Here is a 15382-nt window from a genome sequence, read left to right as displayed (position 1 = left end):
TTGGTTCACTAATGACAAGTAACTTTTCTACTGATATCAATTGACCATCAGAAGTGTAAGTAAGTTTGGTTTCACATCTATAAAATAGATTTGATAACTAAGCTTAAGTAAATTAACCTAAGTAAAAAGAACTTACTTATACCTGATGATAAATAACTTATGTGATAAGTCACTTTCTCATAAGTAACTTATCATAAACCTTCTAACCAAATGCAACCTAAGAAGCTGAATGAAACATATAACACATGAATATGTAGATAGCAGATAGGAAGCACTAAAACTCAATTGATCAGCTCCATAGAAAAATTTTGGAACAGAACTTCTATTTTGTGAAGATGTGCATGAAATACTGCTAGCCTAGTTGGCATCCACAAAAAACTTAATCAGGATATAACTATACATGTTCTAGTTTGTCAACCTAATTGTATGATTTTTTAACAGTATCAGAAAGCATTAACATGTCCCTTTTTGCTTTGGGTTCATTACTTGAGATGACTTTAGCAGATAATATTGAGATAGAAAGAGGATGAGAAAGGCACGGCTGTACAAAATTATAATACGATATGTACAGGTAACTTTGTATTGAAACCTATAGAAGGAACTACTTCTTCCCTTTTTCTTTCTTTTATTCATTTAATAAAATTCTTTTTAACAAGGTAAGTATTGAATCAAAAGAAAATAGTATGCATCTCTTTCTACCAAATAAAAATAAGAATTTTATTCACTTGATAAAATTCTCACAATAATCAAAAAACCTACCGGTCCTCTTTCTTGTTATTCTTGCACCCCAAAAGACAGAAAATGATGCCAAACTGAAGCTTTGGCAAGCTTTCCCCAAATCCAACAGGAAACACAAGTCTAATCCAGACAATTAACATTTTGATAAAACACACCACTTAGAACAAGCATCTAATATTACAAAAATGCCATAGATGTGAAAAGCACCAACAGATCACTAGATTAAAATAAAAGACAGTAGACTGCAAATCCATTTAGATTCTCAAGTATTATTCACTCTGCAAGTTCTCTCTTGATGAACAACTTCACTCTCTGCATGTTTGATATCATGGGTTAAATGATTAAATCTTATTTGGAATTTTTAGTCAAATATACAAGAAGAGAATGTCCATAGAATAATTATATTAATATCATTAATCAGATCCTATATGGTTACATATACCTTGATAGCTTTTGCAAGGGCTAAAGGTGACTGCTGTAGGAGAACCTGATCAGAGTTCAGTACTGAGTAGAGCGCATAGCAGCATGAACCAGGGTCAGCCCATATGAGGCTTTTCTTACTCTCTTCTGCCTCATTTTCACCATTCCTCACCAAACCAGTTTCAGAAGTCACTTCTGCATCTTTTAGACATTCAACATGAGCTCCATTAATCAAAGAGGAGTTTAGCTGACCAGATGCAAGCAAAGCAGTATCTGATTTCACTGTATCATAATCACGGACTTCAATTCCATTCTCCTTCATGTAAGAGTGCACCTACACACCATAAAATAATTATGGGACAAGTACAAGTACCTGGGAAAGATGGCACTATCCTTTGACAGGGATATAGACAATAGCATGAAAAGTGAGGGACAAACATAAATGTGCTCTAATATCAAAGGGAAACTGAAATACGACTATTTAATTTATAATTTCCACCAATAGTTAAAGGCATTGACCAAGCAATTAGTGAAGAGATGGGCATGCATGAGAAATGAATTTGCATTCATCCCCATCATATTTGATTTCCATTTAGTACATACAGATTCAGGTTTCTAGTTCATTTTTCGAAATAGAACTGATGTTGTAGTTGATCAAAAGAAAAAACGGAGAGGTTACTAAAATGAGATTGAGGATAAAAATATATGTTCTTTTACAGAATAAATGGTGTGGAGTATGAAAATTGTATCAAGGAGCAACACTTCCAGGATAACTACCTTAGTTTGTACTTTGTGTGATTGGATCCGTCTTTCCTCTTAGGAAAGCTTTGTATCTAACACGTTTAGCATTAGATGATTGTATTAAGTTTGGATGATTAGCAAAGTTCTTTTAATCTTGTTAATAAAGGTTTTGTGATTGAGCCAAGTAGGGAGCTTCCCTACGCAATTTGTCACATTTCTGCCACATGGAGGGATAATGTGGCAAATCCAAGCCATTCACCAAGTAGGTAACCCTCTAGGTTGGCTATCTGTGCAATCTAAGTCTGCATGAAACTGTTGTCCACCTATTAGTCTCTTTCACAAGTTCAGCAATTCAATATTAAACTTGCCTGGAGGAGTTTATTCTGACCACATGGCAAGGATTTCTAGATTCAAATTGGTCCTACCAATAAAGGATGGCAAGAGGAACTTGTTGGGGCCATTTTGGGCCTACACACACACTAAAGCATTGTTTTAGTGCCCTACAAGCGCCTTGGGCAACAATAGACAAGAAGAGACAAGATTGTAATGTTGACAGGAATTTGCATCCAAAGAGTTAATTCAAAGATCTGTTTGCCTGCATAAGGAATGAGTGATTGAAGAGTACGTCACCCATAAAATTGCATGTGGGTGGATAGAGGAAACATGCTTTAGAAGATGATGCCTCACAATACAGGTATAGATCTGTCCATGCTTTTCAGTGTAGAATGTAAAGAAAATCATTTTCACAGAATGATGTAGCAGAGAAAAGGATATTTAGATAGATTAGGAGTAAAAGTATTATAGAATAAAACTTAAAATGAGAATATTAAAGAGAATTAAGGGTACAATTAATAGGTGACAGGCTAAGGAAAGGCAGACTGCATGACTAGGACATATGGAATAAAGATGCCCCAATTAAAAATAGAAGAAATGATTCATTAGGGGTCCTCAATGAAAACTGAAAAACCAAACCGAACCAATCTGATCAGTTTGGTTTTGTTTTGGTATTTTACAAAAACTGGTGATACTGGTTTGGTTTCCAGTTAACCTGAAAGAAAAACTGGCAGTTAACCGAACTGACTGGAATACATGCATAAATATATTATATTTTTAATTGTCTATTTATAACATATTAAATAAAGTATATATTATATATTTATAGTACTTATTTATATGTTTATATACTTTTTATAACATATATTGAAAATATATAAAAAAAAAAAAAAACTGAGAAACCAAAGAACCAAACCTGTCAAAAACTGAACTGATCAACTGGTAAACTAATTGGTTTCGGTTCACAGTTTTTTCAAAAACTAGTGGTACCAGTTCGGTTTCAAAAAAAAAAAATAGCTCATGGTTTGGTTAGCCAAACCGTGAGCACCCCCACGATTCATTGCAAGTTGAAATTTCTAAAAGGGCAAGGCAACTGTTGAAAGGAACATGGGTTCAACTGGTTAGAAAAGATTTAGCTCAGCATATTATTTAATAGAAGGTATTAATAAAGATCACAGAAGGAACATGTTTTGTGCTATCTACTGCCCTTAGACAGAACAAGGTAGATCATAGTTGTCAAGGTGTATAAGTGACCTAAGTTATTGTTAAAGTCATTTTCTTATTCAAATAATTTGTAATAAGTGGGCTAGCTAGTCTACTAGCCAAATCATTAAAATTATAAAAAAGTATCCCATATGGGAGTTCCCCCTCTTAAGTGGGGAGTTCTCTCTCTTTAAGTGGGAGGAACAGGTGTCCTTCACCTAGGAAGAGGGGGTAGTTACATAACCACCCCACTCCCTATTTAAGCTCCTTAAGGGGAAGCTAGAGACACACACAGAGACTCTTCGGAGAAAATTTTCACAAGAGATTCTTAAGAAAGGCAAAGATAAGGAGAGAAGAAAAGTGAAGTGCTCAAGGGAAGCCAAGGAAGGAAGAGTCTCACTAATACAGGTAGAGAAAAGGAAAGTCCTCTCTGTGAATACTTCCTATTTATGTCTTCTACTATGTATCCTTCTTTCTCTCCCTTTTGTTATTACTTTTGAGAAAGGAAAAAGATGGAAATAAACCATCTACAACCGGGTGCCTTTACTTGGTTGATTATGGTCCCTCTTTCAAGACAAAGTTAGGGATTAAACCATCTACAGTCTAATTCTCGAAGACTGATTATGGTTCCCTTCAAATGAAAATGAAGAGTATGGAGGAATGAACCATCTACAACCAGGTGCCTCTACTTGGTTGATTATGGTCCCTCTTTCAAGACAAAGTTAGGGAGTAAACCATCTACAGTCTAAATCTCAAAGGCTGATTACGGTTCCCTTCAAATGAAAATGAAGAACGGAGGGATGAAAATCGTCTACAATCAAATATTCAATTTAATTGACTACGGTTCCATTTTTGTATGCAAAATTCCGAGTAAGGCCGTCTACAATCAGAATTTCATCTGATTGACTACAACTTATTATGAAGAAAGGAGTGAGAAGGGTATTAAAGAAAAGAGAAATGTATTGCTGTATAGTTTCTCAATTGTATTTTCTTTTTCTTTCTTCTCATTCTTGTACACCTGATGTAAAAGAAAAGCAAATGAAAAGTTCTTTTTAAGTATCCTATTGTTCTTTTCTTTTGTTCTATGCGTTCATTTCTCCAAGTCAGAATCAAAAGGTGTTCTCTACTTTCCTGTGGGGATGTAATTAAGGGGAACAATTCATATGATTCCCTGAATGGGCCTTACCCAAAATAATAAAAACTCAATCACTTGATTGAGTGAATTATGTTGCATGAGAATTTATTAAAATTTTCACACCAACAGTTATGTACCCACCAGCAAGCATACAAATAAAAAATAGCAAAGTTCTTTACTAAATAATATTGAATTTTATATCAAAACATCATATATCATCATACCAAAAGACAAAGCATTTTAAGTCTATTAGTTTCAATATTTCAAACACAATACTTTTATTAGTAAAAGTAACTAAAAGAAGAATTTAGCAAATAAAGAATTCAATAATTTTTTCTAATAAATGATTTAACATTTAAGAAAGAAAGAAGGAAAGAAAATAATGAAATATAAAACACACACACACACAAAAACAAAAAGGGGCCAGAGCCCTTGCTTTCTTCAATTTGAGAGAGAGAGAGAGAGAGATTGCGAAGGAGAAGAGGAAGAAGAGAAAAACAAAGGGGCTCTCTCTTGTTCTTCAATTCTTTCTCTCTCCTCAAAAGTATTGGGCCTTGTATGAAACCCTAAAATAGAACATCAATAATATACAATAGTATATTATAAATGATGTATCAAATATCAAAACACATATTGATAAGATTCAACTATGGTGATAAAATTACAACGAGGTGTTAACTTCTTTATTTTTGTAATCTAGCCAACCACCTTGTCACCTAGAAGAGTGTTTTTTTTTTCTATTAACTTATATTTAACTCATGACATTTAAGCTAGGCACCCACCAAGGCCCTGTTTCCTCAATGACAACATGACAACTATGAGTAGATGATGATTATGATGAAATTCATCCAAGGCAGAGCAAAGAAGGAAATTATATCAACTGTCAACAAGTATAATATCCAGCATTAATCAAATTTGTTGCTGGAAAAGGACAAATTATCGATTTTCCCTACTTTACTAGAGTTTTTTAGTTAACTTCTACTTTATGTTATTAGGTTCTGATGAGTGATTTCTATGTCTTCTTCAATGCATTGCTTTCTTAAGTCTGATAAGGAATCAGATAAACCTGTTAGAAAGTTTTCTTACTGTTAATGCACAAATCCAGGTCTGTCCTTAACATGTTAGCCTTCAGAGTCTGTTAATCTGTTAAGTGACTCTTAAAGAGCTAGACTCAAAAGAAAAGTGTTTTGTTAGTTGTTTTGTTTTACAGTTATATTTATAATATATACTTTTTTCTCAAAATAAGAGCTAAAACTCAAAATGAAACACTGTATGTTATGCCTTTTGTTGTGAGCAATAAGAAGACAAATAACCAAAGAACACTTGAATCGGAACTATTGCTGCCACTGTTACCATAATTATTATCGCCTTTATTATTCCTTATCGTAATGGAAGGGCTAAGCAAAACGACAGTAAGAGCTACTGGTGGTGGATTCCTGGAAGGTTTTGAAGTGAAGAGTGATGGGTCCAAGATTGCTCTCCTTCATTTTGCCAACAACACACTTTTCTTTTGTGAAGACAAGATGAACCAGATCACCCACCTAAAATATCTATTGTGCTGTTTGAGGTTGTGTTGGGCCTAAAATTAAATTTGGCAAAAAGTGAGATGATGGCTGTGGGTGAAGTTGACAACTTGCAGGAACTAGCTGGGACCTAGGCTGCAAAACTCGCCACCTTCCCTCCAAGTACCTAGGCCTGCCCCTGGGAGCAAGGGGTACCTCAAAGTGCATTTGGAATCCTATTCTGGAGAGGTTTAACAGGAAATTAGCCCTATGGGAGACTCACTGTCTAAAGAAGGCAAATTAACACTTATCAGGAGCACGCTAGCCAGTGTTCAGCATATTACATGTCCCCATTCTCAATTCCTAGAGAGGTGGCAGAAAAAATCAAGAAAAAACATGAATTCCTGTGAGCTGGGTGGAAGGATTCAGAAAAGTTTCACCTGGCGCTCTGGAAACTGACCAAAAAGAAGCAGCAAGTTGAAGGGTTTAGAAGGGCTAGGGGCAGACCAAAAAGAACATGGGTTTAAGTAGTAAGAATGATTTAAGAGCTCACAATTTAACAATGGATATAGCACTAAACAGAACAGAATGGTAAAACATGATTCATGTAGCAGACCCCGTATAGCTGGGATAGTGTTTAGATGATGATGTGGCCATGATTTTGCTTGAATCCTACTTGTTCATCATTAGGAGGTAGGACAGACAACATATCCAAGCAATGCAAAGTTCCATCCTGTATAAGAATACATTAGGAGCAATAAAAATCCCACATTAAGAAACTAACCTCATCAGACATCTTTTTCTTGTCCACGTAAAAGAATGCCGAGTTGGATGTTACTATACCAAAAGCATGAACTACCGGGCAGTAAGATACATCATTCCCTCGAACATTATACAACCAAGCTACCTGCATATCAACAGTAATAACAGAAATAGGTTCTATGGCAATCAAAGAAAGATAACTGATTCAGAAGCGCCCTATTCAAATACAACGTTGAAAGCAAACAAGCAGTTAGGTGCAGATTCTTGGGGAAGGGTTGAGACAGAGTTACCTCATCAAGTGCTGTAATAAGAATACCATGAGCTTTCTCCTGTGAAAGTTTTTCTCTCAAATTGTTCAACTTTTCAACAACAGAACGACCAGAAAATTCCAATGGATGTGCAATTACAGGCTTGATTTCTGGCAGAGGCCTGTTCTTCCAAATTTCATCTACTAAGTTTGTGGATGTCCGGACCAGTTTCTGTTGTTTTTTCGTGAAAGCATTCTCCCATCTTTGTGCAGTTTCTATTGATACACACCAAGGGTCAACCCCAATAGCAGTATCTTTTGGCAGATTCTAAGAAATCATCACAAAAGCCAAGCACACACCTTAAAATCCATAATGAATACTGATGACTAAGAACAAGTACAAGTGAAATGATTATGGAGATACATAGTGGTCATAATATCGTTTTCCAGGATCCGGTAATAGTATACATGAATGATTTTACACTTTATTTTCCTTTTTCTTTTGGAAAGTAATGTTAAATGTATTTATATATCAAAATGTTTCATGTGCACCACAACCCATATACCCCATGTACAATGAGGCTTTGTAAAAATGTTCAGATTGTACAAAAGAAAACAAAGCCTATAGCAGATGAGTCATCTAAATAAAGGTTTCAAATAAAAAAAATAAAAAAAAAACTGATGGGGAACTTTGTTTTCCTTTAGAAGATTTTATCAAGATGAAAAAATTGGAAAAGATAAGAGGAAGTAGGAAAGCAAAAATAATTTGGAGCTGCATCCCTTTCACAATTTGCTGGAATATCTGGAAGGAGAGGAACAGAAGAATTTTTTAAGATAAATCTTGGTCAATGGACAGGCTTGTGGAAGCAATCAACAAACCTGTTGCTGAGTGGATGCTGATATTACCAGATTTTAAACAAGTCTCTAGGGAGGATCTGGGGGATTGAGCTTGGGGAAGTGTTGGGGTTCCAATTGTGTAATCTGGAAAACCTTATATGATAAGTTGGTAATTTTCTGGTTGCATTCATGTTTATGGTGATGCCTTATCACCTGCTAGAATGTACTTCTTTTTTCTTTTAATGAAATTTCACTTTACCACCAAAAAAAAATTGGAAATGCAAAAAGCAGAAAAGAGAGTGCATATTTTGTCTTGTAAGTTGTAACTGAAAAGCCCACTAGTTTTCAGATTGGATTTCAAACATAAGAACACTCTAAAGTGTAAACATATCATTCTTATGAAATTTTTAAAACAAAATTGGTAAAACAATATCTAGCATGAAATCTTAATTTCTCAAAATATTAGAGCTTCTTCTTTCTGGATATTTTGAAAGTCAGGATCCTTTAAATATCAGAGATGGCACCCTGCAATGAAGATTCCAAGAGAAACAGAAAGGATGAGACACCTTGTAAGATTTCTTATACAATTATCAAATGTAAACATATCCAACTTAACACAAAGAATACAGATCATTTCTTTACAGCCATCTAAGTAGGGGTGATCATGGGCCAGGCCAGGGCTTGGCACCTATAATAAGGGGCATAGACAGGACCTGGCCCACAACCACAACCTGACCCCAGTCCAGAAATACAAGTCTCAGGCCACCTACATGGGCATGGGCTGGGCTTTTAGGCCTATAGACTTTAAATATATTATATTTAATATATATATTTATATAGTCTTTTATATTATATGATACATATAATATATACATATACACAAAATTAATGTTATTTTTTATAAATAACAGAAATCAATTCATTAACCAGAAGCAAACACCAGCTGCTCAAAACAAAAGGGCAGCAGTCCAAGAAGTAAAATAGCTTCCAAGTTAGATTCAGTATTCTTGGATTGCAATTTTGGTTTCAGAAGGGGTCTAAGAGAGATGGAATGTGAGACTCGCATACTTCTTTTGGCCAAGTTAGATTCAGTCTTCTTGGACCAAAGAACAGAGGACTCAAAGGTTTGGGCAGTTACTACTAATTCTATATTCACATGTGCTTCTTTCTTCAATAACCTAATACAGCCTACCACCTTGGGTTTAAACCTCCCAGTGAAAGAAATTTAGAGCAAGCCGATTCCACCAAAAATTCAAGCTCTTTGTTCGGAGATCTTTCTTGGAAAAATAAATACTTGTGACTTGCTACAGAAAAGAAGGCCAAATAAATGCCTTTCCCCTCATTTTTGTTGCCTTTGCAAAGATAGTGGTGAAAGTATTTCTCATTTATTTATTCACTGTACTTTTGTGCGTTGAACTTGGGACTTGGGAGCATTTTTATTCTCTTTTTGGATGTGGATGTACTCCTCCCCGAGATGTGGCAGGTCTCTTTGATACTTTTTGAGACAGCCAAAGAAGAGAGGAAGAATTTTGTGGAAAGCAATGAGAGCAGCACTGGTTTGGACTATTTGGGAAGAAAGAAATGGGAGGGCTTTCGATGGAAACAGCAGGTCTGAATTAGAGATCATAGATACAATTAAGATAAAAGTTGCACATTGGATAAAAACCTTGGAAACCTTCCATGGTTTCTCCTTTAATGATATTTTGCGATCATCGAAGGAAGTGACAAATTCAGCTCAAGAGAAGGAGAGAGTGATTATGGAATGGAAAACCACCAACAACCAATGCTGTGAAACTAAACTTTGATGGAACTTTTTGGGAAGTGAAGCAAGGGCTGGTTTCGAGATTCAGAAGGTAAGTTACTAGCGATATATTCGGATCATGTAGAGCAAGGAGATTCGTTGACAGCAGAACCATTGGCTTTGCTTCAAGGGCTGAAATTTGCAAAACAGTTTGGGTTTCAGATGCTGGAAGTGGAAGGGGACTCCCAGATGGTTGCTTCTGAGACAATTTCATAGCCAAATGCCTTGGATTTAAAGGCACAAGATCCGGAAAATTGAATGTTTAACAAGGTAACTAAATGTTACTTTTAAATGGGTAAGATCTGCAAATGGCATGGCAGATGCTTTAGCTAAACAAGGGGCAAATAGGTAGCAGATATTTTGGGCTAAATTGTAATCAATGATCAAAGTATCGGCATCGAGTACCGTATCGGATAGTTCAGATATGGATACGGATACACTTTGAAAACACATGGATATGGACAAAAGATATCGGAACGCTTGGATACGCTAGGAAATGCATACAAAGCACATAAATACATTAATAACACTAAATCTAAAGCTAAATTATCTGTGAATAAGGTATAAACACATGAGAAATGCACACTTTAATAGGTTATATGAAGAGAAACATTGCAAACAACAAGACCGGGACATTAAAACATGTACACGTCATATAATAATTCTCACTTCTAGTTTTCATATTTTAATAAATTTTTGGGAAATTTTATTTATTTAGGATTTTTACATAAACAATCTCTATTTTCAAATAATAAATATGTTTTCATTTTTAAAATATAATTGTAAAATAAAACATATAAATCATTTAAGGTAGATAAAATAAATTATTTTTATTACTTTCAGTTTTTATTAAATTTTGGGAAAAATAAATCTTAAATTATTTATTTCAGTTTTTATAATTATAATTTTCAATAATTATTAATTTTGTTGGGAATTTTTATTTATTTAATATTTTCATATAAATAATAACTCTACCTTTTCAAATAATAAATATGCTTTTATTTTTAACATATAATTTATATGTAAAATCAAACATATAAATCATTTAAGGTAGATAAAATAAGTCATTTTTAACATTCAGTTCTTATTAAATTTTGGAGGAAAATTAAATCTTAAATTAACTATTTCAGTTTTTATGATTATAATTTTCAATTTTATTAAAGTTCAAAAATAATCAAAAAGCAGTCAATACATAGTTTCATCAAACTAGGCACCAATATGCTTTTGTATCAGTGCGTATCGGACCGTATCCACTAATACAATGTGATACGGCTCAATATGGAGGTGTATTGTGCCCACATGCACGACTCATGGGATATGTATCTAGTTGTGGTGTATCTCGTATCCATGGCCATGGATACAGATACAATACACCCCGTATTGGGAGTATTGTATCACTACTTTAAACCTGATTGGAATGCTTGTTCAGGGTTTTGTGTTCTAATTGTATTTAAATAATCAGTTGGAAGTGGGTAATTTACTCACAGCAATGTAACCTCCAGTTTAATTATATACTTAATACATTCTACCTTTGCTGATCAAAAAAGAGTACAACAGCTTCCAACAACAGAAGCCTCATAAGTAATAACGAGGAAAAAATATGACACAAAATTAATGTTACACTTAACATAATAAAATATATACTACATGTATCATATTGTAATCTAATCTGGTTCAAGCTAGGCATAAAGTATTGGACCTAGACCTGGCCCACAAATTTCTGGGCCTAATGTGAGCTTGAGACTGGATCAAGACTGGACACAAAAACTAGGTCCAAGCCCAGAAATTTGTGGGCTAGGCTAGACAAAAATTATGTCAAGGCCCTTACAAATTGGAAATTTATTTTTAACTTATAAGCATTCCATGTATTCATCAAAAAACAAAACAAAAAACAAAAAACTTAAAAGAATCCCATTTGAAAATGTATACAACTTTCAGTAAAATGGCTACTCACATCAGCTATCCAAGTCTCCACAGATGGGTCTTCCCCAATGCGCATAAGCTTCCAACGGTCACTTAGCTGCTGCATTGCTTGCAAGAAGTATCGCCCATCGGTCCAAAGTCGTGCCTCGTTCATTGTTATAAGTGCCAAACCTGAATGAAAGGTTCAAATAAATAGAGGCTTCAAAAGCATATATGTAACCTGATAAGAATTCAGAATGAAATAAATGCATATAGCAATGTTAAAGGAACCAACTTCACATCATCAAGGCAGCAAGAGAATGCATTGAGATGCTACTAATATCAGTTCAGCTAAAATTAAAAAGAAAACAGAGAACACTTCTGGAAGAAACCAATGTCGTCACGATTGGATGAACATGTCTTTTCTCAATGTGGCACACTCTTCTCCTGAAACATATATAACACATACAAGAGGAGAATGTAGGAGAAATGAAAACAAGTCATAGGGAAAAAAAGGGGCATCCTTAGAATCCCACCCAATAGAATCAAAACCTCGTTTATTGAGAATCATTAATGACCAGATACTATTAGATTAATGAGGGAATCCACACAAACATTCGCTGATGAAAGATTTCCCTTTCAAGTTTCGAGTACCCAACAAACCTGCCTCCCTAGGTCTAATCACATATCTTCATTTAAGAAGACGATTTTTTTGTGGGCTTCTGTATCTGAAAATGCTTCAATGTTTCCACCACACTAATTAACTCCTTCAGAGGTTCATAGATAATAAACAAGGAGATTATGTCAGATGTCTTTCATCAACAGAACTCTCTCTCCAAAGGATATGTCATTTCCATTTCAAGACGCCAGCCACTTACCAAGTCTTTCTACCATAAGATCCAAAAACTGTCAGGTTTGCTCAGATCCTTCAACCTTAAGTTACAGGGATACTTTTTCCCAAATTCATATTGAACCAAAAACCAATTTCAAATAAATCGAATACTTTTCAAATGAAGAATACCTCTCTATTTGTTTCAAGGAAGAGAATGTTGACATACCTTATTTTTTTTTACTGCTCACTTGGAATTTTAGAAGGCTTTCTGGGTTTCTTTTTTTTTCAACCCAACAAAAAAAGGAGAAAGTGGGGAAAAAAACTATGATTCCAGAAGTTCAGGAGCCAGCCAGGATTATGACTTCACCTCAACTCCTATTTCCTCATTCAGAATGCTCTCTGATCTCTTCTCTTTTTGCTAATTAAAATTTGAGATACAGAATAAAACGAATAGACTCTCATTGTAGCATCAATCATTTCACTCCAAAAAGCTAAGAAACAACCCAGATTCTGTTCCATAAGATTATCAAGATGGATAGAATGACCATTCTGTTGATCGTAAGAAAAATGTAAAACTTCAACAAGTATTCCTTCTGTAACAAAACATTCTTGAAGCCTCTGGACATGCAAGTCCATATGGACTTTAGCTAATACTGGCTTCTGAAAGCGATGCTTATAAAGCATCGTGGGATTTACTTACTGATCAGTAAATTACAATTATCAAACCACGGTACATGAAGGGCTTGGAATACGAATTGTTTTACCAGCTAAGTATTTATAAATTCAGAAACTATTAAATAGAGAAGGAAAAGAATATCGGTTTTGAAAGACGGAATAGTTTATCATTACCACCCATAGTTTTGAATAAGTCATTAGTATTTTCGTATTTCATATCGAGCAAAAGTCACTAAAACGGAAAGATAGAGTTAGATAAACTCACCAGCGCTGCCACTGAATCCAGAAACAAATTGGCGCCTTTTGTCCCGCTCAGACACATATTCGCTCTGCCACACAAATATCCATCAACAAAAGAATACATTGTTAAAAGTACTAAACAAACTAAAGCACATAAAAAGAAACCCTAAGTGAATTAATTGAAATTAATGAACACAAGTATCGGATGACCTTTGTGATGGTCAAGGAACAGAGTTTATTAAGAAAACGAGTTCCAACGCAGTTGCAATTGGATTTCCAAAAATACGATAGATTAGTACAGATATATTCATCAGATTAGACATTTTGATTTTGATTATTGAAGTCAAAAAACACAAAGACACTTGCACACCACCATAACATACACGCACGGAAGAGAGTAGGGATGACCTGATGATAGTCTTCAGAAGGAACAATTAAGGCATCGAGTGGAGGAGAATGAGAAGCCATTAGAGGCCTCAAAGCGTCGAGAGGGTCTTCCATTGTCTCTTTCTCTCTCTGAATGTGTATGTTTTCCGACGAATTTCCGATGATGGAGGAAAAACCTGTAACCAGAATGATGGGAGCTTTATAAGACCATCACTGAAATCGGATTGAGTACTCACAAAATCGTTCTCACACCGTAATCGGATTTCAGTACTCACAAAATCGTTCTCACATCCTGCTCACAGCCACTTGCAACTGATTGGGAATATCTCTCTATCAATAAAAACATATACACGGTGTGAGCACCGTTTTGTGAGTATTGAATCCGGTCTTTTTATCATTATCAATCTAAAAGAAAGTAAATTACAGATAACTACCTGTGCAAGTGTACAGCTGTGCTAGCTAGTGGCAATTATCCCTAAATTTTCATTTATAAGTTGAATGATGGAAGAAACTTCTATAAAACATCGCACTTCAGAAACTTTTATAGAATATAAATTTTAACAAAAAATTAAAAAAAAAAACTCTTATAAAAATACAATAAATACACCATAAAAGTAATATCAACTAAAATCGGTAACAAATGAAAATAAAAATCATTGAAAAAAAGTGTAATTTGAAGATTTAGAAAAGCTTAAACAATCACATTACAATCTTTTTCAAAATTCACCGACGCATTTATCAGAATCAGGGTACTTTATTGCAAATTAAAATTTAAGAGGTGATTAACACTACTCCAGATCCAGAGGGTAATTATATGTAATTTACCCAAAATAACGCCCAATAAGCTTTGCCTTTACTTTTTAATATTTTTGACACGTATCATAATCAAGTTCGAATCCGCGCTTTACCACGTCCACATATGATAGGCTCCGATAGGGATTGCGGAATTCAGAATTGAAGTCCGACATGCACAGGCATCATTATTTGCGTAAAATATAAGCGGTGGGTCCCATCTTGATCAATCCTCAAAATTAACAGTATGATGATATCAACCAGCACGATCAATTATCTTAAAAGAGATATCGGCCCGATCTCTCTGTATTCCATGAATACTCACTCATATTAAAATTAGATACTTTTTGTCGGCACGTATAGTGCAACTTCAGTTGAATTCGAATAAATATTCTCGGCAACGTGGATAGGGAACCGGAAATCAAAACTTCTCTTGTCATTGTGATTTGTTTAAAAAATGAGGTAATAGCCTATGAGGGTAACTTTTGGTATTTAATATCAATAAAAATAATATATTTAATTTTTTTAAAATATAATATCAATAAAGGACAAAAATATTGTTCATCTTTTTCATATTGCCATTTGTTCATCAAAGTCGCCGCCACCTCCGGCAACGTTGCCAAAGGCGGAGGCAGAGGTGGGTGGAGGCGGCAATGGACGGCGGTGGCGGGTGGTGGTGGGCGGTAGCTCTGATGAACAAATGGCAATAAGAAAAAGATGAACAGCGTTTTTGCCCATTATTGATATTATTTTTAAAAGATCAACAATGTTTTTGCCCTTAAAAAATCAATACAAGTAATTAATTATATCATACTTTTAACGTTTTTTAAGGTTA

The 15382-nt window shown here is 34.7% G+C and overlaps 1 protein-coding gene across 4 annotated transcripts in view; it reads right to left on the bottom strand.

The window, feature by feature from the left end:
- Positions 1-14300, bottom strand: part of LOC104595759 (aminopeptidase P1-like) — a 42338-nt gene extending 28038 nt beyond the window's left edge. Inside the window, exons 1-8 of one of the 4 annotated variants that reach the window (XM_010256634.3) lie at positions 14190-14266; positions 14031-14085; positions 13777-13931; positions 13394-13457; positions 11674-11813; positions 7125-7409; positions 6857-6979; positions 1181-1492 (exon numbers count right to left, since the gene is read on the bottom strand). In XM_010256634.3, the coding sequence (XP_010254936.1) occupies positions 1181-1492; positions 6857-6979; positions 7125-7409; positions 11674-11813; positions 13394-13457; positions 13777-13869 (1017 nt within the window). In that variant the 5' untranslated portion in view covers positions 13870-13931; positions 14031-14085; positions 14190-14266. Of the gene's footprint in view, positions 1-1180; positions 1493-6856; positions 6980-7124; positions 7410-11673; positions 11814-13393; positions 13458-13776; positions 13992-14030; positions 14086-14189 lie in introns of those variants that run through there. The other 3 variants (XM_010256633.3, XM_088887618.1, XM_088887617.1) reach the window with 3 other exon arrangements.
- Positions 14301-15382: the final 1082 nt, after the last annotated feature.

Source organism: Nelumbo nucifera, chromosome 5 (assembly GCF_055504915.1).
Source record: "Nelumbo nucifera cultivar China Antique chromosome 5, China Antique-T2T, whole genome shotgun sequence".
In the NCBI taxonomy this organism is placed as follows: domain Eukaryota; kingdom Viridiplantae; phylum Streptophyta; class Magnoliopsida; order Proteales; family Nelumbonaceae; genus Nelumbo; species Nelumbo nucifera.
Note: the sequence above shows the minus strand (reverse complement) of the source record. Positions and strands in the feature narration are given on the sequence as shown.